Source organism: Tachypleus tridentatus, chromosome 4 (assembly GCF_004210375.1).
Source record: "Tachypleus tridentatus isolate NWPU-2018 chromosome 4, ASM421037v1, whole genome shotgun sequence".
NCBI lineage: Eukaryota > Metazoa > Arthropoda > Merostomata > Xiphosura > Limulidae > Tachypleus > Tachypleus tridentatus.
The window spans coordinates 19,729,117-19,756,239 of record NC_134828.1 but is presented as its reverse complement, the minus strand read 5'-3'; the positions used below and the strand labels follow the sequence as shown (position 1 = coordinate 19,756,239).

The 27,123-nt window shown below is 32.7% G+C and overlaps 1 protein-coding gene and 1 long non-coding RNA gene across 4 annotated transcripts; both read right to left on the bottom strand.

The window, feature by feature from the left end:
• Window positions 1-263: 263 nt before the first annotated feature.
• LOC143248253 (solute carrier family 35 member G1-like) lies at window positions 264-3,555 on the bottom strand. 2 transcript variants are annotated; one of them, XM_076496667.1, is made up of 3 exons: window positions 3,346-3,554; window positions 1,816-1,881; window positions 264-1,571 (listed from the first exon to the last, which is right to left on the bottom strand). In XM_076496667.1, the coding sequence occupies exon 3, from the start codon at window positions 1,532-1,534 to the stop codon at window positions 509-511; it is 1,026 nt and encodes a 341-aa protein (XP_076352782.1). In that variant the 5' UTR covers window positions 1,535-1,571; window positions 1,816-1,881; window positions 3,346-3,554; the 3' UTR covers window positions 264-508. The 2 variants fall into 2 exon arrangements, with proteins under 2 accessions (XP_076352782.1, XP_076352784.1); XM_076496669.1 differs by lacking the exon at window positions 1,816-1,881 and having other exon boundaries at window positions 3,346-3,555.
• A 15,555-nt stretch (window positions 3,556-19,110) lies between these two features.
• On the bottom strand, window positions 19,111-22,417 carry LOC143248252 (uncharacterized). 2 transcript variants are annotated; one of them, XR_013026844.1, is made up of 4 exons: window positions 22,294-22,417; window positions 21,193-21,269; window positions 19,761-19,826; window positions 19,111-19,514 (listed from the first exon to the last, which is right to left on the bottom strand). It is a non-coding gene; the product is annotated as an uncharacterized LOC143248252 (long non-coding RNA). The 2 variants fall into 2 exon arrangements; XR_013026843.1 differs by lacking the exon at window positions 22,294-22,417 and having other exon boundaries at window positions 21,193-21,611.
• Window positions 22,418-27,123: the final 4,706 nt, after the last annotated feature.

Sequence of the window (27,123 nt, the reverse complement as noted above, 5' to 3'; positions counted from 1 at the left end):
CTTGCGTTCAGGGTCTCATTCTAACAAATGATATAATAAAGTTTCTGTACTTTAATGGTATGAAAACAAAAACAATCCAAAGTCCTACAATGTAAATTTCTATCTAAAACTGTGTTTAGTCTTTAGATATTTCAACTGTGAGATTTATATAAATTCTGTGTAATAATATTATTTTATTTGTTTCCAAATATGTTTTTTGGTTTCTATGAATGACCTCAGAGATCAATTTTTAGAAAATATTAACAACAATATTTATATTACGGAATATTTATTTATACTTTTTCTTGCATTTTGATTACATAAAGAAAGGTTTCAACATTTTTTCTTATTACATTTATAAATTCTTATTAATCAGTGGTTATTAATCTTAATAAATAAAGATTCACTAAAAGTAAGACGTTGATTAAAAAACACTTCTTCCAAATACACTTTAAGAAATGATATTATGAATTTCAATGTCCATATCGATCATATTACTGCTGTATAGAGAATTTAGTAGAAGCTTGTATTAACTATTAAAGTATCGTAAGCCTATTTTGTTCAAAGCTTTCCAAAAACTCTCAGGACTTTCAGAATACCATTGAAGACATGCTTTCATTACTACTGCTAATGTAATGAACACTGCACCTACCACACTCGACAAAGTTACATCTTCACCAGTTATCGTGATTTGAAAGATAAAAGAAAAAACAATTTCCAAGGAACCCACTAAAGCCACACAACTAGCCTTTTCAACGTAGAGGGCGTTAACATAAAAATACTGAGTGACAAAACTAAGTATTCCAATTCCAAATATGAACCAAATCACAGTTCCACATTCTGGAAATACAGTATCGTTAACAATAAACTGATAAGTGCATAACAGTAGAGTCTGGATGGCACAGTAAGAGAACATAACCACAGCATAGTTTAAAGATTTTATCCTACGCACTATGATGGTCGTCAACGAGGTGAAAAAACCATAACCAACAGCTAGTAACGACCCAACAATTCGAGATTGTGCATCCAATTTACTGTCCAATCGTCCAAAAATAAAAGATGGACAACTAATTAGGATGATCCCAACAATGGCTAACGGGATGGCTATTACGTCAATAAAATGTATTTTTTCTCGCAGAATGAAGAAAGCTAGAATTACAGTGAATATAATTTCTGTCTTTGTAAGAACTGTAACATCGCTTAGTGGCAAGAAGTTTAACGAATTATACAAGAACAATATACCTATCGTTCCAGTGATTCCTCGGATGAAAATTATTAAATACTGGAACAGAATATTCGGTAAGAAAGAGTGACGGCTATGTAAAATAATTGGTACACAGAAAGCAGCCATGTATATTCCACGGTAAATCAAAATAACCTGTCTGGAGACACCTGGAGTAAGTTTAACCAGCATTAATTGAATACATTGAGCAATACACTGAAATACAGTTAGAATAATTCCAATACCAGGAAATTTGATTTTCTGAAAGGGAGATCCAAATGTCTTTGACACTTCAAAGGAAGTGTTTCCTCTTTCCGTATTCCTGTTTTTCATATTCTTTCTTATTTATAGTGAACTTTGTTCGGACAATCTAGAATAAGATAGAAAAACAAAAAAATCTGTAAGCTATTAACATATGTTCAAAAAACATGTAGTAGAAAAATTCAAAATTCATTAAAAAACTGAACACTTATTTCTGACAATAATAAATCAAATTATTATTTAGTTATTGTTGATAACTCACTAACCATTACAGTTTACACAGAAAATATTACAGTTTTATTTCAATCTTAAAACCATGAATACTCTTTGTTTGGTTCAGAAATACAACTTACGTCTTTATAAAATAAGAATACTCGTCCAGAAGAAAGTCATGTTGCCGTCCCTGGTTATCAATTATCCTGTTATCACAAATGATTTTCTAGATCAGAGACGTACAACAATTTTTCCCATGTATTAGATATAAAGAGTTCTAACTGTATTTATTTTCATTATTCCTCAAAAGACCCTTGTTTTTAACTACTTTTCTTTTATTTTATATTAGTGCATAATACGGTGGAAATTGTGTTGTCTTTTAGTGTATAATACTGTGGATATTTGTTTATGTTATAGTATATGGTACTGCGAATATTTTGTGATATTTTTGTGTGTAGTACTGTGGATATGTTATCACACTTAATGTATGGTACAGAGGATATTTTGTTACATTTTAGAGTATGTTACTATGCATATTTTATTATACTTTTATGTATGATACGATGTATATTTTAGAATATGATAGTGTATTTTACTATGGATATTCTGTCATACTTTACTGTATGTACTGTGGATTTTTGTTATATTTTAGTGTATGGTACTGTGAACATTCTGTTTTATTTTAATGTATGGTACTGTGGATATTTTGTTATATTTTAGTGTATGGTACTGTGAACATTCTGTTTTATTTTAATGTATGGTACTGTGGATATTTTGTTATATTTTAATGTATGGAACTGTGTATATTTTGATATATTTTAGTGCATTGTACTATGGATTGTCTGTTATACTTTACTGTATGTACTGTGGATTTTTGTTATATTTTAGTGTATGGTACTGTGAATATTTTGTTTTATTTTAATGTATGGTACTGTGGATATTTAGTCGTATTTTAATATATGGTACTCTATATATTTTAGAATATTATACAGTAGATATTTTGTTATATTTTAACGTATTGTACTGTAGATATATTCTTATATTTTAGTGTGTGGTACTGTGGATATTTTGCTATATTTTAGTGTATGGTATTGTGGATATTTTCTTATATTTTATTGTGTGGTACTGTGGATAAGTTATTTATCGATCTGTGTCTTTGTTTCTTCACAACATGAATATCTCCATTTGGAAGAGAATTACATCTAAAAACCTCCGTTTATCAGTGGATATAAATTTTCTAATCTGTGATAAGTTGGTTCTTAAATAAATTACCTGATATTTATGGTCACTGGTTCTTTGAGGCCATAAACCAGAAATTGTGATAACAATATCCACACAGACAGTTTTACTTGTATAGCGTATATATGTCTAAAACTGAGATGTCGTTAGATTTTCTGACCTTTGGCTCCACGATTTTGTGTGTTACATTACACTCGATATTTTTAATCGTTTATCATTCTGTTTGCATTTTGATAACTTCTTTATGTGTTAATTTATGTTTATATCTAAAGAATTCTGTCACACAAACTTTTATCTATACCACACTAATCTCATAGTAAATAAACATATTTCAGTACCAAACCAAGTATAAACTGGATTAGAATAAATCCTTCAGATTACTATGTCTGATTTTAAACAGATTCCTTGGAGACAAAATGAAAGTTACTTACCGAAAGCAGTAAAAGAATCTTTCCAGTAAAACTTCAAACATCAAACGTAAAGACTCTTGTCTTTACATCAAAACTTGAACCTTTCAAATAATAAACGTAAAATGATGTGATTTCGTTTGAAGTTATATAACAATACCTAGACTGTCTTCTTAATAAAAAATGTAAAATGGCATGTGTTTGAGAGTAAACCGTATAAATACAATCCGGGTTAAGACTGTAAAACATCTGTACAGCATATTCTCATAGTAGTGGCATCTGTTGAGCAAAACTTGAATGAAGTGAAAAAAGGTGTAAATCTTTTTATATAGAAAAACAAAATGAACTAAATGTTACACTTCAACTACATAACTTTAAAAGTTAAAGCTACGAATATTTCAAGAAAGGCTTTTAATAATTGGAAATTGGATATTAAAATATTTTTGCTGTACTCTTGCGTGGAAATGAGTTGGTGACTCAGCTATTTGGAGTGCACCAACTGTCCATTGGTTACTACAAACAAAGGTCATGTTTCTCTTCATCACTTGGTCATTGTCGTGTGGCTTTGAAACTTATGGAAACCCAGGGAAAAGAAAATATGATCCGAAAGCAGTTCACAAAATATTATATACACATATACATCTCGGAAAAACAACCAAATTCGTATGTGTTACATCTACGTAACTAATACTGGACCAATCATCAATTCTGCAATGCAATGTCTCATTCAGGTAATAAAAAATAGGATGGATCCAAGAAACCTGCACAACCAATATCTCTATAATCATCTACAAAGTGTACTTAGAATTGGCAGTAGATGTTGATGACTGGCTTCCTTCCCTCTGGTCTTGCATTACTAAATTATGTATGGATAGCGTGTAGCTTTGTGCGAAATTCAAATACAAACTACACGATAACATTAAAAACACCCATCTGAAAACTGCATTCTGATGAAAATTTGCAAATTTTAAGTTTTGTTTTTGTCACGTGATGTGACGTGTCAAGTAATGTACACATGCACGTGAAAGTGCAAGTTTGAATTTTTACACTTATGTGGAACATGTGTAAAGACTGCAGGCAAATACAGGTACATTTAGGTCTTCAAGTCAAGGTTGTTAAGATAAAATATTATTTTTCTAATGGTTAATATTTTATATAATAATATAAACCTGATACAGGTACTTACTATTAACTTGTTTTCATTTTATAAGTCACAGCTGCTTGCCTGATGCTTTCTTTGCAACTTTAACATAAGTAGTTAACACCGCAGTACAGACTCATAGTTTTAAGGAAATGAAGGATTTATAAAAACTTTACCTCAGTTTGTAAGACCGAGGATTGAGTCCCACCAAGTAGAGGAAAAATGGATAAAAACAAATCTGTAATTAGTAGTTGATTAACAATAAGAATATTAAAGTTATTATTAAATAATTAGAATTTGTTTATCATAAAGACTACAGACAATAATAATACATAAGTTTGAATGAAATAAATAACAAATTGAGGGAGAAAAAATATCACAATATTGTAGTGACCTCTATTGAGCATATATTATCTAAAATAAGTCATAAAAAGCTGTACATGGGTTAAAGTTTCAAGAGAAATGGTGACATGAACATATGTATTTATCTGAAGCTTAGTTATACAGCTGCTGTCTGTTGTAGAAACACAAGTGTGAGGAAAACGTTTTAATAGACTTTCGTCTTCTGTTTTGAGATCATTCTTGAAGACGAGAAACACACTTGAAATAAAAATGTATCTCAAGACGGCTGGTATGGGTATTAAACCTTTTATTAAAATAAAGTAGAGGACAACGTTTCGCGTTCTCCTTCACACAGAAACAAAACATAATACTATATTTTGTTGCAATATTTAATAATTTTCATCAGAGGAAGTATCGGAGCGATAGGTATATTGTTCTTGTATAATTTCTTAAACTTCTTGCCACTAAGCGATGTTACAGTCCTTAGAAAGACAGAAATTATATTCACTGTATTTCTAACTTTCTTCATTGTGCGAGAAAAAATACATTTTATTGATGTCATAGCCAACATGTCAGCCATTGTTGGGGTCTTCACAAATGTACCAACCGGGATGATCAGTAATATGTAAAGACAATATTTTACCTTTTCAAAGTTTCATTAAACAATTCTAACTATATAAACAACCATTATTTGTAGCTGGAAGTATATTCCGGGAAGAAACAAACAAAAGAAAGACACTTTTTAAAGTTATTTGTGCTTCTTTTGTGTTCCATCTAGATGTATGTCCATTGAAATTTTACATCCAAAACAAAATATTGACCGTCACATTATAATGCCCCCACGTCTAAAATGGCGACCATGTTTGATGTGACGGGGATTCGAAACCGCGACTTTTAGCTTACAAGTCGAGTGCCTTATCCATCTGGTCATGCCGGGCCTGAAAAAAGGCCTATCAAGCACAAGATTATTTAAACAAAAATAACCTGTTCACTTTAATAGACAGTAATTTTAACGGACTCTGAATGCATAAATGATATAAAATACGACCATTTAACAATGGACAACAAATGTTATTAAAATAGAAATCTTTTTAGCTTGAACTGAATAGTACAAGGAAAGTAATTATGAATTTCAAAGAAAACATAAATTTATAAAAAACACAAATAAAGTACTTATTTGATAGAAGGAAATAAAACCCCTTTTGAAAAACAAAATATGAAAAACATTAATTTTATATTCATGATGAAGAAAACTATTTAGTCAAACATTATAACAATAAGTAAATCAATAAAACCCAGAACTGAATTCTTGTAATTTAGATTTCAGAATCAAACTGTGAAATAACACTTATTTTAACATATATATGTGAGAAAAACTGTAAACCAATACATTTTACATTCACTTATAAAGAGAAAGGATATAAACGAAACTTAAACAGACATACTAGAAAATCAAAAAATTTTATACCTTTTAACCTGGGGCACATGATGAGGCATAACTTTACAACAAGTTTAGACTAACTGTCTGAACAAAGAAGTGATTTATGAAAAAAACACCATATCAAAAGCCTTCCCTATTATACAAAATAGTTTTATATAAAATTTTATACCTTTTAACCTGGGGCACATGATGAGGCATAACTTTAGTTCAGACTGACTGTCTGAACAAAAAGTGATTTATGAAAAAACACCATATCAAAAGCCTTCCCTATTATATAGTTTTATATAAAAATTTTATACCTTTTAAATGGGGCACATGATGACATAACTTTAGTTCAGACTAACTGTCTGAACAAAGAAGTGATTTATGAAAAAACACCATATCAAAAGCCTTCCTATTATACAAAATAGTTTTATATAAAAATTTTATACCTTTTAACATGGGGCACATGATGAGGCATAACTTTACAACAAGTTCAGACTAACTGTCTGAGCAAAGAAGTGATTTATGAAAAAAACACCATATCAAAAGCCTTCCTATTATACCAAATAGTTTTATATCTGTGTTTTGACAAAAAATGCTTAAAACAAGTTTTACAGGCCAAAATAACAATTCATAAATGTTATTGTATTCACACACTACCTTCTCTTCTCTACTCGGGCATTTGTTTACAATTGCTTCATAAATAACACCTTCTGGTATGGAACAAGGACATTTGTTCTAGTGCTGTATATTTAGTTCTTTGACATAATTATTTTTCTCTGTTAGTTAAAGTTTATATCTCTCTGTTGAGTGTGATAATAAATTGGAGTCTGATGATGTGGCCCTGAATGTAGAGGGTTAAATTTTATGATTATATAGTGAATGAAATGTTCTGTCTAAGAACTGTGTTAGCTATAACAGATTGAATTAATAACCTTAATGATTTTTCTTTCATATGCTCGTTAGGTGTGTAAAGGGGTGTTGTTGATAGGGGATGAATTGAAATAGATCCTACTTCCGCTCGTGTCAAGCCGCGCTGGTGGTTGGCGGTTGGTGGTGGATGGGTGGTGTTGAAAATAGAAAAACGAGAAAGGGATCATGTTCACCCCAGTGTTATTTAAAACGTGGGTGAATAATAATAAACACAAGTGAAGGAAACCTGAAAATGTATCACTAGATGAATATCTATGATGGTAGGAAAATGTGATGTGTATATTATTTACCTTGACCAATGTACCTCAAGTGGTCATTTCTAAGTTAAGGAACATAGAAAGAGAAATAGAAGGTTCGTTCTCCACATTGACCAAGGATGGACTCGTGGTTATGGCTCTCGACTCGCAATCTGAAGTTGTGAGTTCGAATCCTTGTCACACCAAATATTCAGGCCCTTTCAGCCGTTGAAGCGTTATAATATTACGATCAATCCTCCTGTTCATTGGTAAAAGTAGCCCAAGTGTTGGCGGTAGATGTTGATGAGTGGCTGCCTTCCGTCTCGTTTTACACTGCTAAATTAGCGACTGTTAACGTAGATAGCCCCGTGTGGTTTTCGTAATATTCAAAACAAGCAAACAAACCTCCACGCAGTCGTCAAGATAGGTTTCACTGGTTTCAAAATGTCTGGCTTCCCAGATCTTGAATATCTACAAAGTTAAAATTATTTCCTTTAAATAGAAGTTGAGAGAAACATGCACTGTAATATTCCACAGTAAGTTACAGCTACCGTGTTTTGACATAAGTGTGTCTTTTGAAATATACGCTGATACACATGTGTTCGATTCACAAACATCTGTCTTAGGAAAGTCGAACTTTAGAAAATTTGTCTTCAAATGTTAGTGACATGTTTTTGTCTGTTTTATAAAACTTCCGTGTTGTTCAAAATAAATAACTGATAATTTTTAGTAACTAGAACAAAAATAACCGGGAACAAAAGTTAAAAAGTTGACATAGTCTTCAGAATCTGTCAACAAAAAAGATTTTCAAATGGTTTGTTCAAACCACATTCAGTCAAGATTGTGACGAGTCGGTAACCAAGGTGTCACGTTCTATCTTGAGCTCAGTGAAAATAAAATATACTTCTTATTGACCGCCTGGTTTCAGTCTGTTTATCAGTCTGTTGTACTCTACTTAACATAAAGATGATCGTGTTTTTAATGTTTCTGTTCTGTTTGTTATTTATTTCACTTTACATAGAGTTGATGGTGTTTCTTATGTTTGTATTTTATTAGTAGTGTACTCTACTTAGCAGAGAACTGATTGTGTTTTTAATGTTTGCTGTGCACTCCACTTATTTTGTAATGAATACTGTAATGAATACTTTTTTAATATTTGTATTTTTGTTGTGTACCCACATAACACAGTTGATTGTGTTTTAATGTTTGTATTGTATTTGTTGTGTACTCCACTTAAAATAGAGTAAATAGTGTTTTTAATGTTTGTATACTGTTTCTTAGGTTTTCAATTATCATAGAGTTTACAGTGTTTTTATTGTTTGTATTCTGTTTGTTGTTTACTCCATTTGTCATATAGTTGATGGTGTTTTTAAAAGATAGAAAAAGTCGTACTATCTTGGATAGTCGATACAGTGAATAATATACTCTTCAAAATAAGAAACTCAAAAGGAATATATTTGTTATTTTAAAGAGAAATATATGTAATAACGTTACAAGCTCAGAGTATGTGATGTTACACGTGTTAAGGCACTGATTGTCACACCAAAATGACAATAAAAGTTGTGCACTTTGTAAAGGAGAAAAACATCGGATTTTTCGCCAAAACGCATTCGTGTCCAATAAATTTGTTTGAGAGATCTGCATGTTTTGCAAGTGCAACATGTGCAAAATCCTATAAAAGTGACGGGTTCTCGGTTTCCATAGCTCAGTGTTAAGCGACCGACACGCAATACAATTACGCTAAGACTGACGGAAGCACAACGCAACAACGCCATTGGTCGCTTGGAAGCAGGCGAATTTCGATCTGATGTTGCCAGAGCTGTGATCGTCCACCCAAGCACCATCACAAGGATATGGAATCGTCACCAACAATATGTATCAACTCGTGACCGTCCACGATCTGCCAAACCTCGTGTGACCACGCCCGCACAAGATCGCAAAACGTCACCTTCGGGATAGGACCACCACTGTTGCAGTCTACTGCCTCAACCATACAAGGGTTGCATAGGATTTCCGATCAGACCGTACGCAACCGTCGACGAGATCCTTAGGCCTCATGTACAACCCATCATGGTGAACTTCAACGACGTTTTCAACATGACAACGCCCGTCCTCACACAGCCCGACTAACTACTGTCTTCTTGAGACACCACAACATCAACGTTTTTTCCTGGCTCTCCGGATCACCAGATTTAAACCCCATCGAACATCTTTGGGACGAGTTGGACCGACGTCTGCGACGGCGACAACCTCAACTGCAGACTCTACCTCAGCTTGCAGTAGCTTTGCAGGCTGAGTGGACAGCCATTCCACAGGATGTGATTCGTCATCTCATCGCTTCCATGGGCAGAAGATGCCAAGCAGTTATTGATGCTCACGGGGAGCACACTCGTTATTGACTTTGAGTGACGTTAAACATCAACTAGTGAGCGTGGACTTCGCCTTTGCAGACTTTGGATGTTCAGCAGTGAATGTGCAAAGTTTCACACATGTCATACAGAACTACCCGGAATAAACTTGTTAACAATTTGTCTCAAATTTTGCATTATGCGTTTCTGTTTTTGAAGAGTATAAAATTGATAGTGTTTTTAATGTTTGTATTTTTGTTGTGTACTCCATTTAACACAGTTGATTGTGTTTTAATGTTTGTATTGTATTTGTTGTGTACTCCACATAACACAGAGTTGATTGCGTTTTAATGTTTGTATTGTATTTGTTGTGTACTCCACATAACACAGAGTTGATTGTGTTTTAATGTTTGTATATTTGTTGTGTACTCCACTTAAGATAGAGTTGATAGTATTTTAATGTTTGTTGTGTGCACCACTTAACATAGAATTGAAAGTGTTTTTAATGTTTGTATACTGTTTCTTAGGTTTTCAATTATCATAGAGTTTACAGTGTTTTATTGTTTGTATTCTCTTTGTTGTTTACTCCATTTATCATATAGTTGATGGTGTTTTTAAAAGATAGAACAAGTCGTACTATCTTTGGATAATCGATACAGTGATTTATAGTTAATGGCTGCAATAATGGGGTTTCGATTAATAGATGGATTAGTGATGGTGTCTTTGATTAACGGATACAATAACTGATAGTGTCTCTTTCAAGAGTTAAAGTCCTCCAGTGGCACAGCATTATATCTGCGAACACCCACCATTAAAATCCGAGTTTCGATAGGTGTGTTAAGCGGAGCACAAATAGATCATTGTGTAGCTTTGTACTTAATCCAAACAATCAATCAATAAAAATTAAAATAAATACCAGCTGGATAAAAGGCTGAAACAAGATGTTATTTAGGTCAGTGTAATTTATTCATTATTTGAAGGGTTCCGATCTTGATGTAAAAATAAGACCCATATTTGGCCTCTTTTACACTTTCACTTGATATATTTACTGTTATCCAGTTTTTCTTTGTTTAGTATTGAAATGTGTTTATTTACCATCAGATTGTTTCGTGAAGATAAAAGAATGTTTCAAAGACAAACATAAACTAACACATAAAAAAGTTATCAAACTTGCAAACAGAATGACAAACGATGAAAACAATATCGGGTGTAATGTAACATGGACCATTTGGCTAAGGTGCTTGACCCGTAGTCTGAAGGTCACGGTTTCGAATCCCCATTTATCAAACATATATGTTTTGTGAGACATGAGGAGAATACAATGTGACGGTTAATCCCACTGTTCGTTGACACTAAAGTAAACAAAAAAAAAAATCGGAACAAATGTGAGTAAATTACACGTCGTAGTTGATAACGAGAAATCCATTTGAAGAACAATCCGTTTTATGATAAATTACACATTCACAAACATGAGTCATCCAAGTTTTAGATCCACATGTGTTTTACAGCATGTTGTTATGTATGTTTATAATTATCGTGTTTTCAACAAATGTACAGCCATATGTAGATATATTGAAAAAGGAACTCACGTTAATATAATTCTATACAGTTGTTGGAAATGTTCTCTTGTTCCAGACAAAATAATATATATAGAGAAATACTGAGAATTTACTTCATTTATTAGATTAACATAATAAAACTGTTTGTCTGAATGATGTTACAAAAACAATTTATGGATTATCGGTCTCAAACATGAGATGATAGTAAATTCTGGGTGATTTATTTAAGTCTAACACTTAGAAAAGCTAGATCCTCTGGAAAATGAAAGTTTTTCAGATATAATTCCCCTCCAGTTGGAGTTATTCAGGTTGTGAAAGAAACAAAAGACACAGGTCGGTAAATAAAATATCCACAGAACCATAAACTACAATATAACAAAATATTCAAAAGTACCATACACTAAAATATAACAAAATAAAGTTCCATACACTAAAATATACAAAATATCCACATTACCATATACTAAAATATAATAAAATAACTACAGTAACATTTACTAAAAAATATTAAAATATTCACACTATCATATATTAAAATATAATAAGCTCTCCATGGTTATCAAATACTAAATGTAACAAAATATCCACATTACATACTAAACTATAATAAAATATCCATTGTAGCATACACTAAAATATACTAAAATATAACCGCAGAACCGTTTACTAAAATATAATACAAAAACACAATTCCATACACTAAAATATAATAAAATATTCACAGTACCATGTAATATAATTTTATAAAATAACCACATTTCAATACTCTAAAATCTAACAAATGATACACAGTACCATACAGTGATTTATAATGATATATCCAAAGTCCGTATTCTAAAATACAACAAAATATCCACCGTATTATACCGTATATAAATTAAGGCAAGAGTATTTAAAACAAGGATCACTTGAAACAGAATAATGAAATTCAATACAGTTAGAACTCTTTATATCTAATACATGGGACACATAGTGTACGTCTCCGATCTACAAAACCATTTGTGACAACAGGATAATTAATAACCTGTTATCAATTATGATGGCAACATGATTTTCTAATGAACGAGGATTCTCCTTCTGACTGTACCAAGGTAAATACGCAGGTTGTATTTGTGAACCAAACAAACAGTATTCATGGTTGTAAGATTGAAATAATACTGTAATGTTTACTGTGTAATCTGTAATGGTCAGTGAGTGAACAACAACTAAATAATAACTTAATTTATTATTGTTTTAAAGGTAAGAAATAAGTGTTCAGCTATTGATTAAGTTTTGACTTTTCTACTATATGTTTCTCTGAACACATGTTAAAAGCTTATAGCTATATTTTATTTATATATCATATTCTGGATGTTCGAGCAGAGTTAACTATAAATCACGAAGAATATGAAAAACAGGAGTACGGAAAGAGGAAATTCTTCCTTTCAAGTGTCAAAGACACTGGAAAAGCGCAATCATTATTGTTTGTCCCAATATTTCCGCTGACATACGAGACCTGACAAACTACAGACCAATAAGCCTCCACAATTCCACAGGTAAACTAATGTAAAGAATTATAGGTTACAGATTACTGTACCATCTGGAACTCAACTATATGATAAAGAAATTTCAAAACAAAGACAGACACAAAAGACAGACGAGCGATCACCTTGTGGATTGACTGAAACCATATTTCAAGGATTCAACATGACAGTCGTTACATTTCTTCACGTTAATAAATCTTTTGATAGTGCCAAAGCATAATGTTATTTTAATTACACTATCTCAAGATCCCTGACACAATAATCAGATGTATTTCGAGCTTTTTCTCAAATAGACGAGCCAGAGTTCGCATACATCAAATGCTTACACGTCCGTTTACTCTTACGGCTGGTGTCCCCCAGGGGTCAGCCCTAAGCCCGCTGTTATAAATTATCCACGTCTATGGTATCCCGTTCCTAGAACTCCCGTATACTCACGCATCGCAATATTTAGACGATGTAGCAGTTTGGAGTACATCGATTGACCTCTCTATTCGTGGCTAGTAAAGTTCAAATTTCGTCGAACCACATAATGACGTGGTGTAACAGGTGGCGTGTATCCATAACAAAACACAAGAAAAAATATTTCACAGGAGTTTTAAAGGAAACAGAAGAAGATTACACAGACAAAAGTGAATTTATTAAACACTAAGATCAAATTTACTAAATCGATTATATTCCTCGGAGACACTTTCAACATAGCACGAAACTGGACACACCATTTTAATATGGCACTGAACTGGACACACCATTTTAACATGGCACTGATCTGGACACACCATTTTAATATGGCACTGAACTCGACACAGCATTTTAGCAGAATTTCTAATTCAGCGAAACAACACGTAACCTCAGACAGATCAGAAACACCTATAAAGGATGCTCCCAAGACATCATCATAACCATTTACAAAGCGTTTATCAGGCCTCTCATGTAATATGGGTGCATGGTCACTTGCACCACGTCCAGTGGCCTCAGGAAACGATTAAAGAATATACAATACCAGATAATATACGTGGCATATCGCCTAACCCTTAAAATTCTACTTCATGTTAGTGAGAAAATATTCAGCTAAAAAATTCAAGCTCAATGCTAAAATACACTAACTCGACAATTCCCAGCAATGGCTGAAACACCACACACATCCACCAGTCTCCTTGTAACTTATGTAATACCTAGAGCCATAATCGTACATGTTTGTATGTTGTTTTTACATCTTTCACAAAGAAAGGAACCGTAACTTCTGTCGTATAGCTCAGGCACTCCAGGGAATAATTAGAGACAGACAAGTAAAAGTTGGGTTCTTCTGTATCCCCTACATCAAAATTTTATCATAGGATCTTCGGATTCCCCTCCGGCCCTGAAAGATCCTGATTCCCACATCAGCCGTTGAAGGACTCTGAGACCCACATCAGCCGTTGAAGGGCCCTGAGTCCCACATCAGCCGGCGAAGGGCCCTGAGGCCCAAATCAGCCGTTGATTCCTGTAATATTCACACATCGGGGTCTGTTGTTGGTTTTTTGGGGGTTGCTGGCTTGCCAGCCTTTCTCAAGTGAAATTCAAGAAATGGTTGTTTTGTTTAGAATTATTATTATTGTATAATTTTATTATATATATATTTTTTTCAGGTTGCATGATCAAAATATTAAACTTATGAGTGGGGTGAAGAGAAATAAATTTTGTGACAACCCTGGTTATCTCTGTTTTTAAGTAATGGGGCCTTACATATTTAAACCGAAACACCTGACAGTCTTTTGTTGTTGTTGTTTTTTGTTCAATAATGTAAACAAAGAGTTCCATGGTCATACGTCTCATACTGCTTAAAGACGTCTTATCCTGTATTGAAAAATATACTGCCAGTCGTCTTGCAGTACATGGGTAAGCTGATATCTGTTCTCTGGTAATCTCTGGAGATTACTGGCTACTAGATGTGTTATCCCATATTGAAGACTCTTCTGCCACTCGTCCTGCTGTATTTGGATTAGTTGTTCTCTGTTCTGTGGTGATCACTGGAGACTACTGGTTACCAGATGTCTTGTTTTATATTGAAAAATCCCACGCCACTTGTCCTGCAATATCTAGATCAACTGTTATCTGCTCTCTTTGTAATCTTTAAAGGTGTTGTAGCCTACCTCATCCCATATATCTTCAGTCCCGTGAAGATAGTGGTAAGTATAATGATCATATAATTACGACAACATATTCTGCATGGATACGTGCAGAGTGTAAACAAGCATTGTCCAGCTACAAAGAGTGACGTCATGGTGGTCTCTGAGGAAGGAAATTACGTGGGGTTTTAGCACGTTGAGCATTCAGGTTCCTCTGTATGTGATATTCTGTGGCTGCCTCCTAATACCACTACACTAGGGACACTCCAGTGATTGGTCTGTCGTCATATTGTTTTCCTTCTTTTCTCCAGACAAGTTGAAGTCCATCAGACCCGACAATACGAAAACGTGACTCATCTGTGAATAGAACAGTGTTTCACTCTCTCTCAGTGGACGTAACAGATAGCACCATATGGCTTTGTTCTAAGAAGACCCAAACCAATCATCTCTCTTGCTGCCTATATTATTACATTTTGGTTTGATGATGTGCTAAAGTGAAGTCTTGGTTCCCAACTAGTCAAAGATGCATTTTATGGTGGTCAAGTAGTCCTGACGAATAACGTGAAGTCTTACTATCCATCTGGGCTCATATGAATGGCTCTATCTTGATGTAGTGATGCACTGACATCCAGGACGCTGTTAGTCATCAAATGATCCTCTCAAACTGTGGAACTGAACTAGCCTCATAATGATTGACAGATTGCATCACATTCTAGCTTGCATCCAGTTGCAGAAAACTGACAGCATGGTGATCTTCGATGTGTGATAAACGTGGCATGTTATTCTGTAGTCACTATGTCAAATCGTATTCAGAATGCACAGTACATACAGCCTCCATGTTCCATCCTTAGATTCGAACCTCATAGCAATGCCATCTAACAGACCACTGAAATGGGCTGCTTTGGTAAATGGTGATCAGGATTTAATAAAGCATGTTAAAAGTGTAAATGAATGGGCATTTTACATTGGACGGTTTTTTAGGAGTTCACAAAGGGAATGGAAAATTTATATTTTTAACTGTGGAATAATCCATTTCAAAACCAAACATTATATGTTTTAATTTGTTTTGTTTTTAAGTTAATGAGCTATTTGTTCTCTGCCCACCACGGGTATCAATAGCAGACTTCTATCGTTGTAGGACCGCAGACTTGCCCCGGTATTACTAGGAGGAGAACATTTTCATTAACATTTCTTATTTAGGAACTGGTAAACAAAATTACCCGTTAATTAAACCGTTCCCCGTTTTTAAACTTTTGTCATTTGGATTAAAGATGGCTGATTTAAAACAGCAAAAAATGGGGTAAAAAAACGGGCAGATACATGAACATTGGCTCGGCGGAACAAACTATATTAACAGTTTCTTGCTCAAGTTTTCAAAAGAGTCAAATGGGAAGATGGTTATTATTGCTTATTCATTACCAACTTTTCAGCAAAATTTACTAAATTGTATGAAATTATTCTAATTAAAGAATGGTTAGCATTAAGTGAAATGAAATTAAGCAAATATCTTAAATAAAGATGCTTGATACGGCTATATCGATTGCATGGGGTGATGACAAGAAACAGTTCATCTAAATTCTATGGCTTTAGAATAAACGATATAACCCTTTGATAATGTTTTAGTTGCTACTTTTCCCTACCAATGCACATCAGATACTAAATGTTCATATACGTACACCTCGTAAAAATAACACATGATAAGACGTCTGGAACAGATAATATTCCACCAATGGTTTCAAAAAATGACTAACGGTTTTAAAGAAGAGAGGAATAACGCTATCAAATATTACAGTGCTTTTCTTTGTCTAACGGACCCTTGGTCACGTGTAAATACGATCTTAGTGTGAGACCTTTAATAGCAGTTCATGACTTGACTTTCTTTCAGTAGACTTTCTAGAGACAAGAGGCTTCTCGTTGTACCCCGATTTATCATCAACAGAACGTTTCAATTGATTTTGCGAAATTACTGTAAAATTGGATAACGTTTGTCTCTTCCTTACTTGACATCTTGAAATACGATGAAGGCTTTTTAGCACTGAAACATGGCCAAGACAGGTCATACCCCTTTGTCTTATGATCTCTGAGGAACAAGAGGCAATCACTTGTTGTGAATTTATAGGAATGTTTTTACAAACTGATCACCTGACTTATAGGTATGCCACGGAATCGAAATTAGGGATATTTATAACAATGGAGTTACAAACACAGAAAGTAGGATAAATATATATGTAACCAATAACACCAGACAATATTTATAAATATTCAAATATGCATTATGTGTTTGTAAGTTTCAATGTTAAATAATTATGTGTGGTAAATATGTAGATATAAATAATTATGTTACAACATATATTGTGAAAATTATTTTATGCAAATAAGGTAAAATAGTATAAGCTATAAAATTGAGTAGAAAACGTATTCAATGTAACTAAAACATGACTGACGTAACAGTGTTATAACAGTTGCATCATTCAAGTAATAATTTTCCTTTGAAGCAGCTCTTTAAATGATTATTAATATGAATTAGCAACATAATTTGTTTGCATTTAATGGTAAAATCTACGTAATACAATTAATTTTATTAGTGGTAGCTCTAACGGTAAGCTGATACTTTATATGATGATATCCTCTAAGTTATATGATCCACTTGTAGTGCCTTAATAGAACTAATCACTTCACGTCATTCTCTTCAGGATTATGTAAAATAGTATATAAACTAGATGTAATGTTAATCTTAGGCTTTTATCATTACTAGAGATATGATGATATGTTGATATTTATTGATCTACATTTTTCTCTTGTGGTTGGTTCATGAACTGTCAGCAATGATTACTTCATCATTACACGCTTTCCTATAGTTATGCACTCTCTGATTCCACTTTGTGGAACTATGACTAACAGCAACGTAAGCCAATCTAAACGCCCCTCTGGTTCCATATTTTATAAGTACAGCATCATTGTTTCCACCTCATGGAGCTCTCTGCTCCTCACCTCCTATGAGGAAACCATTCAGAGCTTGCGTTCAGGGTCTCATTCTAACAAATGATATAATAAAGTTTGCGTACTTTAATGGTATGAAAAATAAAAAAATCCAAAGTCCTACAATGTAAATTTCTATCTAAAACTGTGTTTAGTCTTTAGATACTTCAAATGTGAGATATATATAAATTCTGTGTAATAATATTATTTTATTTGTTTTCAAATATGTTTTCTGGTTTCTATGAACGACCTCAGAGATAAATTTTTAAAAAATATTAACAGCAATATTTATGTTACAGAATATTTACTTATACTTTTTCATGCATTTTGATTACATAAAGAAAGGTTTTAACATTTTTTCTTATTAATTTTATAATTTCTTATTAATTAATGGTTATTAATCTTAATAAATAAAGATTCATTAAAAGTATGACGTTGATTAAAAAACACTTTTTCCAAGTACACTATAAGAATTGATATTATGAATTTCAATGTCCATATCGATCATATTACTTCTGTATAAAGAATTTAGTCGAATCTTCTATTAACGTTTAAAGTATCTTAAGCCTATTTTGTTCAAAGCTTTCCAAAAACTCTCAGGACTTTCAGAATACCATTGAAGACATGCTTTCATTACTACTGCTAATGTAATGAACACTGCACCTACCACACTCGACAAAGTTATATCGTCACCAGTTATCGTGATTTGAAAGATAAAAGAAAAAACAATTTCCAAGGAACCCACTAAAGCCACACAACTAGCCTTTTCGACGTAGAGGGCGTTAACATAAAAATACTGAGTGAAAAAACTAAGTATTCCAATTCCAAGTATAAACCAAATCACAGTTCCACATTCTGGAAATACAGTCTCGTTAACAATAAACTGATAAGTGTATAACAGTAGAGTCTGGATGACACAGTAATGGAAGATAACCACAGCATAGTTTAAAGATTTTATCCTACGCACTATGATGGTCGTCAACGAGGTGAAAAAACCATAACCAACAGCTAGTAACGATCCAACAATTCGAGATTGTGCATCCAATTTACTGTCCAATCGTCCAAAAATAAAAGATGGACAACTAATTAAGATGATCCCAAAATGGCTAACGGGATGGCTATTACGTCAATAAAATGTATTGTTTCTCTCAGAATGAAAAAAGCTAAAATTACAGTGAATATAATTTCTGTCTTTATAAGGACTGTAACATCGCTTAGTGGCAAGAAGTTTAACGAATTATACAAGAACAATATACCTATCGTTCCAGTAATTCCTAGGATGCATATTATTAAATACTGGAACAGAATCTTTGGGAAGAAAGAGTGACGGCTATGTAAAATAACTGGTACACAGAAAGCAGCCATGTATATTCCACGGTAAATCAAAATAACCTGTCTGGAGACACCTGGAGTAAGTTTAACCAGCATTAATTGAATACATTGAGCAATACACTGAAATACAGTTAGAATAATTCCAATACCAGGAAATTTGATTTTCTGAAAGGGAGATCCAAATGTTTTTGATACTTCAAAGGAAGTGTTTCCTCTTTCCGTATTCCTGTTTCTCATATTCTTCCTGAAATACTTAACTTTGTTCGGACAATCTAGAATATGATAGAAAAATAAAATACATCTGTAAGCTTTTAAAATGTGTTCAGAGAAACATATAGTAGAAAAATTCAAAATTCAATAAAGAGCTGAACACTTATTTCTAACAATAATAAATCAAATTATTATTTAGTTATTGTTGACAACTCACTAACCATCACAGTTTACACAGAAAATATTACAGTTTTATTTCAATCTTAAAACCATGAATACTCTTTGTTTGGTTCAGAAATACAACTTACGTCTTTATAAAATAAGAATACTCGTCCAGAAGAAAGTCATGTTGCCGTCCCTGGTTATCAATTATCCTGTTATCACAAATAATTTTCTAGATCAGAGACGTACAACAATTTTTCCCATGTATTAGATATAAAGAGTTCTTACTGTATTTATTTTCATTATTCCTCAAATGACCCTTGTTTTTAAATACTTTTATTTTATATTAGTGCATAATACGGTGGAAATTGTGTTGTCTTTTAGTGTATAATACTGTAGATGTTTTGTTGTCTTTTTGCGTATGGTACTGTGGATATTTGTTTATGTTATAGCATATGGTACTGCGAATATTTTGTGATATTTTTGTGTGTAGTACTGTGGATATTTTATCACACTTAATGTATGGTACTGCGGATATTTTGTTACATTTTAGAGTATGTTACTATGCATATTTTATTAAAACTTTTATGTATGGTACGATGTATATTTTAGAATATGATAGTGTATTTTACTATGGATATTCTGTCATACTTAACTGTATGTACTGTGGATTTTTGTTATATTTTAGTGTATTTTACTATGGATATTCTGTCATACTTTACTGTATGTACTGTGGATTTTTGTTATATTTTAGTGTATTGTACTATGGATATTCTGTCATACTTTACTGTATGTACTGTGGATTTTTGTTATATTCTAACGTATTGTACTGTGGATGTATTCTTATATTTTAGTGTGTGGTACTGTGGATATTTTTTTATAGCTTAGTGTATGTTACTGTGGATATATTCTTATATTTTAGTGTGTGGTACTGTGGATATTTTTTTATAGCTTAGTGTATGTTAATGTGGATATTTTGCTATATTTTAGTGTATGGTATTGTGGATATTTTCTTATATTTTGTTGTGTGGTACTGTGGATAAGTTATTTATCGATCTGTGTCTTTGTTTCTTCACAACATGATTATCTCCATTTGGAAGAGAATTACATCTAAAAACCTCCGTTTATCAGTGGATATAAATTTTCTAATCTGGTGATAACTTAATTCTTAACTAAATTACCTGAAATTTATGGTCACTGGTTCTTTGAGGCCATAAACCAGAAATTGTGATAACATATCCACACAGACAGTTTTACTTGTATAGCGTATATATGTCTAAAACTGAGATGTAGTTAGATTTTCTGACCTTTGTCTCCACGATTTTGTGTGTTACATTACACTCGATATTTTTAATCGTTTGTCATTCTGTTTGCATTTTGATAACTTCTTTATGTGTTAATTTATGTTTATATCTAAAGTATTCTGTCACACAAACTTTTTTCTATACCACACTAATCTCATGGTAAATAAACATATTTCAGTACCAAACCAAGTATAAACTGAATTGGAATAAATCCTTCAGATTACTATGTCTGATGTGAAACAAATTCCTTGGAGACAAAATAAAAGTTACTTACCGAAAACTGTAAAAGAATCTTTCCAATAAAACTTCAAACATCAAACGTAGCTCTTGTCTTTACATCAAAACTTGAACCTTTCATATAATAAACGTAAAATGATGTGATTTCGTTTGAAGTTATATAACAATACCTAGACTGTCTTCTTAATAAAAAATGTAAAATGGCATGTGTTTGAGAGTAAACCGTATAAATACAATCCGGGTTAAGACTGTAAAACATCTGTACAGCATATTCTCATAGTAGTGGCATCTGTTGAGCAAAACTTGAATGAAGTGAAAAAAGGTGCAAAACTGTTTATATAGAGAAACAAAATTAATTAAATGTTACACTTCAACTACATAACTTTAAAAGTTAAAGCTACGAATATTTCATGAAAGGCTTTTAATAATTGGAAATTGGATATCAAAATATTTTTGCTGTACTCTTGCGTGGAAATTAGTTGGTGACTCAGCTATTTGGAGTGCACCAACTGTCCATTTTAAACTTATGAAAACCCAGGGAAAAGAAAATATGATCCGAAAGCAGTTCACAAAATATTATATACACATATACATCTCGGAAAAACAACCAAATTCGTATGTCTTACATCTACGTAACTAATACTGGACCAATCATCAATTCTGCAATGCAATGTCTCATTCAGGTAATAAAAAATAGGATGGATCCAAGAAACCTGCACAACCAATATCTCTATAATCATCTACAAAGTGTACTTAGAATTGGCAGTAGATGTTGATGACTGGCTTCTTTCCCTCTAGTCTTGCATAACTAAATTATGTATGGATAGCGTGTAGCTTTGGGCAAAATTTAAATACACACTGCACGATAACATTAAAAACACCCACCTGAAAACTGCATTCTGATGAAAATTTGCAAATTTTAAGTTTTGTTTTTGTCACGTGATGTGACGTGTCAAGTAATGTACACATGCACGTGAAAGTGCAAGTTTGAATTTTTACACTTATGTGGAACATGTTTAAAGACTGCAGGCAAATACAGGTACATTTAGGTCTTCAAGTCAAGGTTATGAAGATAAAATATTATTTTTCTAATGGTTAATATTTTATATAATAATATAAACCTGATACAGGTACTTACTATTAACTTGTTTTCATTTTATACGTCACTGCTGCTAGCCTGATACTTTTTTTGCAACTTTAACATAAGTAGTTAACACCACAGTACAGACTCATAGTTTTAAGGAAATGAGGGATTTATAAAACTTTACCTCGGTTTGTAAGACCGAGGATTGAGTCCCACCAAGTAGAGGAAGAATGGATAAAAACAAATCTGTAATTAGTAGTTGATTAACAATAAGAATATTAAAGTTATTATTAAATAATTAGAATTTGTTTATCGTAAAGGCTACTGACAATAATAATTCATAAGTTTGATTAAAATAAATAACAAATTGAGGGAGAAAAAATATCACAATATTGTAGTGACCTCTATTGAGCATATATTATCTAAAATAAGTCATAAAAAGCTGTACATGGGTTAAAGTTTCAAGAGAAATGGTGACATGAACATATGTATTTATCTGAAGCTTAGTTATACAGCAACTGTCTGTTGTAGAAACACAAGTGTGAGGAAACCGTTTTGATAGACTTTCGTCTTCTGTTTTGAGATCATTCTTGAAGACGAGAAACACACTTGAAATAAAAATGTATCTCAAGACGGCTGGTATGTGTATTAAACCTTTTATTAAAATAAAGTAGAGAACAACGTTTAGCCCTTTCTAGGTCATCTTTTCTTAACTTGAAGATGACCAAGGAATGTCTAAACGTTGTTCTTTCCTCATCAATAAAACTGTTAATACCAATACCAACCGTTCTCAAATAACATATTTATTTCACACAGAAACAAAACATAATACTATATTTTGTTCCAGTATTTAATAATTTTCATCCGAGGAAGTATCGGAACGATAGGTATATTGTTCTTGTATAACTTTTTAAACTTCTTGCCACTAAGCGATGTTACAGTCCTTACAAAGACAGAAATTATATTCACTGTATTTCTAGCTTTATTGACACTGCGAGAAAAAATACATTTTATTGATGTCTTAGCCAACATGCCAGCCATTGTTGGGGTCTTCACAAATGTACCAACCGGGATGATCAGTAATATGTAAAGACAATATTTTACCTTTTCAAAGTTTCATTAAACAATTCTAACTATATAAACAACCATTATTTGTAGCTGGAAGTATATTCGGGGAAAAAAAAAAAAAAAAAAGAAAGACACTTTTTAAAGTTATTTGTGCTTCTTTTGTGTTCCATCCAGATGTATGTCCATTGAAATTTTACATCCAAAACAAAATATTGACCGTCACATTATAATGCCCCCACGTCTAAAATGGCGACCATGTTTGATGTGACGGGGATTCGAAACCGCGACTTTTAGCTTACAAGTCGAGTGCCTTATCCATCTGGTCATGCCGGGCCTGAAAAAAAGCCTACCAAGCACAAGATTATTTAAACAAAAATAACCTGTTCACTTTAATAGACAGTAATATTAACGGACTCTGAATGCATAAATGATATAAAATACGACCATTTAACAATGGACAACAAATGTTATTAAAATAGAAATCTTTTTAGCTTGAACTGAATAGTACAAGGAAAGTAATTATGAATTTCAAAGAAAACATAAATTTATAAAAAACACAAATAAAGTACTTATTTGATAGAAGGAAATAAAATCCCTTTTGAAAAAACAAAATATGAAAACATTAATTTTATATTCATGATGAATAAAACTATTTAGTCAAACATTATAACAATAAGTAAAACAATAAAACCCAGAACTGAATTCTTGTAATTTAGATTCCAGAATCCAAACCGTGAAATAACACTTATTTTAACCTATATATGTGGGAAAAACTGTAAACCAATGCCTTCTACATTCACTTATAAAGAGAAAGAAACTAAAACAGATATACTTATAAATTAATTTTAAAAAGCCACATATATGACAAGTGCACAATTTACTAACTTTATAACAATAGGCCTATTTAGAAAATTTGAAATTTATTACAAAATTTCTCAAAGTTTTATTTCTCATCATGGTAGTACTTATTAGCAGTTTCATCATGTTTCAATTATCTTCCATATGGGTGTCATTATAGTGTTGAGGTCATCCTGAGTGTTTATCAGGACTCTTATAGTGTTGAGGTCATCCTGAGTGTTTATCAGGACTCTTATAGTGTTGAGGTCACCCTGAGTGTTTATCAAGCTGTCATTATAGTGTTGAGTTCTCCCTGAGTGTCTATCAGGACTCTTATAGTGTTGAGGTCATTCTGAGAATTTATCAGGACTCTTATAGTGTTGAGGTCATCCTGAGTGTTTATCAGGACTCTTTCTCTATCTTGATTAACAAAGACCTCAGGGGCAACACCACTTCTTCAAACAATAGAGGAAGTGGTTTTCTTGCAACATCTAATTTTCCTCTATTGTGTAAAAGTTGGAACCTCCAAACACTTACCGGTCATCTTCTGGTAGTGTCTTTTGAGCACTGGGATTTGTTTTAAGATAAGTCAGTTTCTAATAAAATTAGGTAGTTTGGTTGGAGGTTCTACGTTTGAGCATCCTCACTGGTCCTGCAGTTGGGGCAACTTGGGTCACGGAACACCAGCAGTTCTAATGTGCAGGTTCCCTTCCTGGTCTTCATCATCAAAACATTTGTTTTTGAGGTAGAGATTACCTCATTCATTCTGAACTCACATCAAGTTAGTTGTCAAGACTCATTACATGGTTGGTTTGTAGTGATGCCACAGGAAATATTTGATTTTACCAACATCTTCTCGATCGAGGAATATTAATGTAGTAATACCCATACTATTTCTACTTTCTACTACTTAACTTACCAGCATGAGGGTCCAAAGATAAAGTGAATATTGTTATTTCAGTGCAGATGGTAATGCATGCAGCATCAATTGTGGGTAATAATGGTGCATTCTCCGATGGGACATCTCACCACCTCCTCTTATTGATCAGAGACATCTTCTTTATTGGTGTCAAAAGCAGTAATGTGGACAGCTTTAGGATGCTTCAAAACATAACATCTGGTGTAGCAATAAGGCAACTTGTAACTTTTTACATCACTGGGAAATCACAAGACTTAGCTTCACAAGAGATCTCTGTTCAAAACTCAAGCTCCTTGAAACCAAAGAGTCAGTCTGATGATGTACATAATGAACAAACCATACGCAATATGTTGACAAACAATGTATCTTCATCCATCAGTTCTTCACGATAAACACCAGTTTACAGTCGAAGTTCTAGATATGAAATTATCATTAGCACAATTGTTCTACAGAAAACTCTGCAATTCTGGAGGGACTAGTGAGTTTCAAAAGAAAATAAAATCCTTGGTAACAATGAAAATGAAGGCTTTAATACATTTTCACTAGAATTAAAATAGTAGAACCACTAATTAGTCAAAAGAAAGATAATGATATTCGTTAAAGCTTAACTTTAAATACTGAAAGTCGCTATTTAATTGTGATTGTTGCCATACTATGCAAATAGACATGGAATGCTGTAGGTAAGGTTATTGATATACTTCATCGTAAGTTCATCCCAGCTTATCACTAGAAGGATCGGCAGCTCACCAACAATAGCTTAATTAGGACTGTTGTAAGCGAGTTTCTGGATTAGTTCAAAACAATAGTTGTAAAAGGGATTAACATATGGAGGCGCTGCTGGCCATAACTATCTTGTAACTTCCTACTCTAAAGTATGCACTGTAAGTGTAATGCTATTATAATCCTGGAAAACAAAGTTATTATTCAACTTAAACCTAGCATATGTTAGAAATATTATCTACATGTTATGTTAGGAGGAGGTGTCACTGAAATTTCGCTGGAGGATATGAAGAGCTGTTTTTCACCACGAGAAATAGCTGCCAAGATATTTACTTCACCATCTCTTTATATATTTCCTATGAAAAAGATAGTCTTCCTTCAACTGTTAAACCCACTCTCCCAATACCTTGGGTAAAGAACATGAACCCTACAACGAAATTTAACAAGCCAGAAAACGGCTTATCACAAACGTTTTCATGTTGCCAATGAAAATGTATGCCAATGTATGCTGGCTAGCTACTTTGCCCAAATAACGTGGTGAAGTCAGACACTTTGATTGATATAGATTTATGGATAGCCTTACTTTCAAAACAACCTTGTTTGAACTATCTTTCATTTACTGTTCTTCTTGATACCCTAGTAAGGATGTGTTCACGTTTTTTCCTGTCATAAGATATGTTAATCTGATCAAAATACAATAATTTCTATCAATAGTTTATTAGCATCTACCAGTACACTTTACTGTAACAATGTTTCTTTTAGAGTGATGAAATTTCAAGGATGACAGATACAGTAAATTTGGGTACCCTATTGTTCTGGAAATGTCCATTTTTTCACACCATTTCTAGAAAATCAAAAAAATGCATACCTTTTAACATGGGGCACAAGATGAGGCGTAACTCTACAACAAGTATATATATTATAATATATACTTTAACATCATCATCCAGGTGAGGCTACTACAATGTATTATAATATATACTTTAACATCATCATCCAGGTGAGGCTACTACAATGTATTATAATATATACTTTAACATCATAATCCAGGTGAGGCTACTACAATGTATTAAAATATATACTTTAACATCATCATCCAGGTGAGGCTACTACAATGTATTATAATATATACTTTAACATCATCATCCAGGTGAGGCTACTACAATGTATTAAAATATATACTTTAACATCATCATCCAGATGAGGCTACTACAATGTATTATAATGTATACTTTAACGCCATCATCCAGGTGAGGCTACTACAATGTATTATAATATATACTTTAACGTCATCATCATGTTTCAAAATTTATTTCTTAAATCACTTTCACCTTTCTTTG

What these genes read in the sequence shown, in the direction of transcription:
- LOC143248253 (XM_076496669.1), bottom strand. Translation starts at nt 1,534, where the DNA reads ATGAAAAACAGGAATACGGAAAGAGGAAACACTTCCTTTGAAGTGTCA.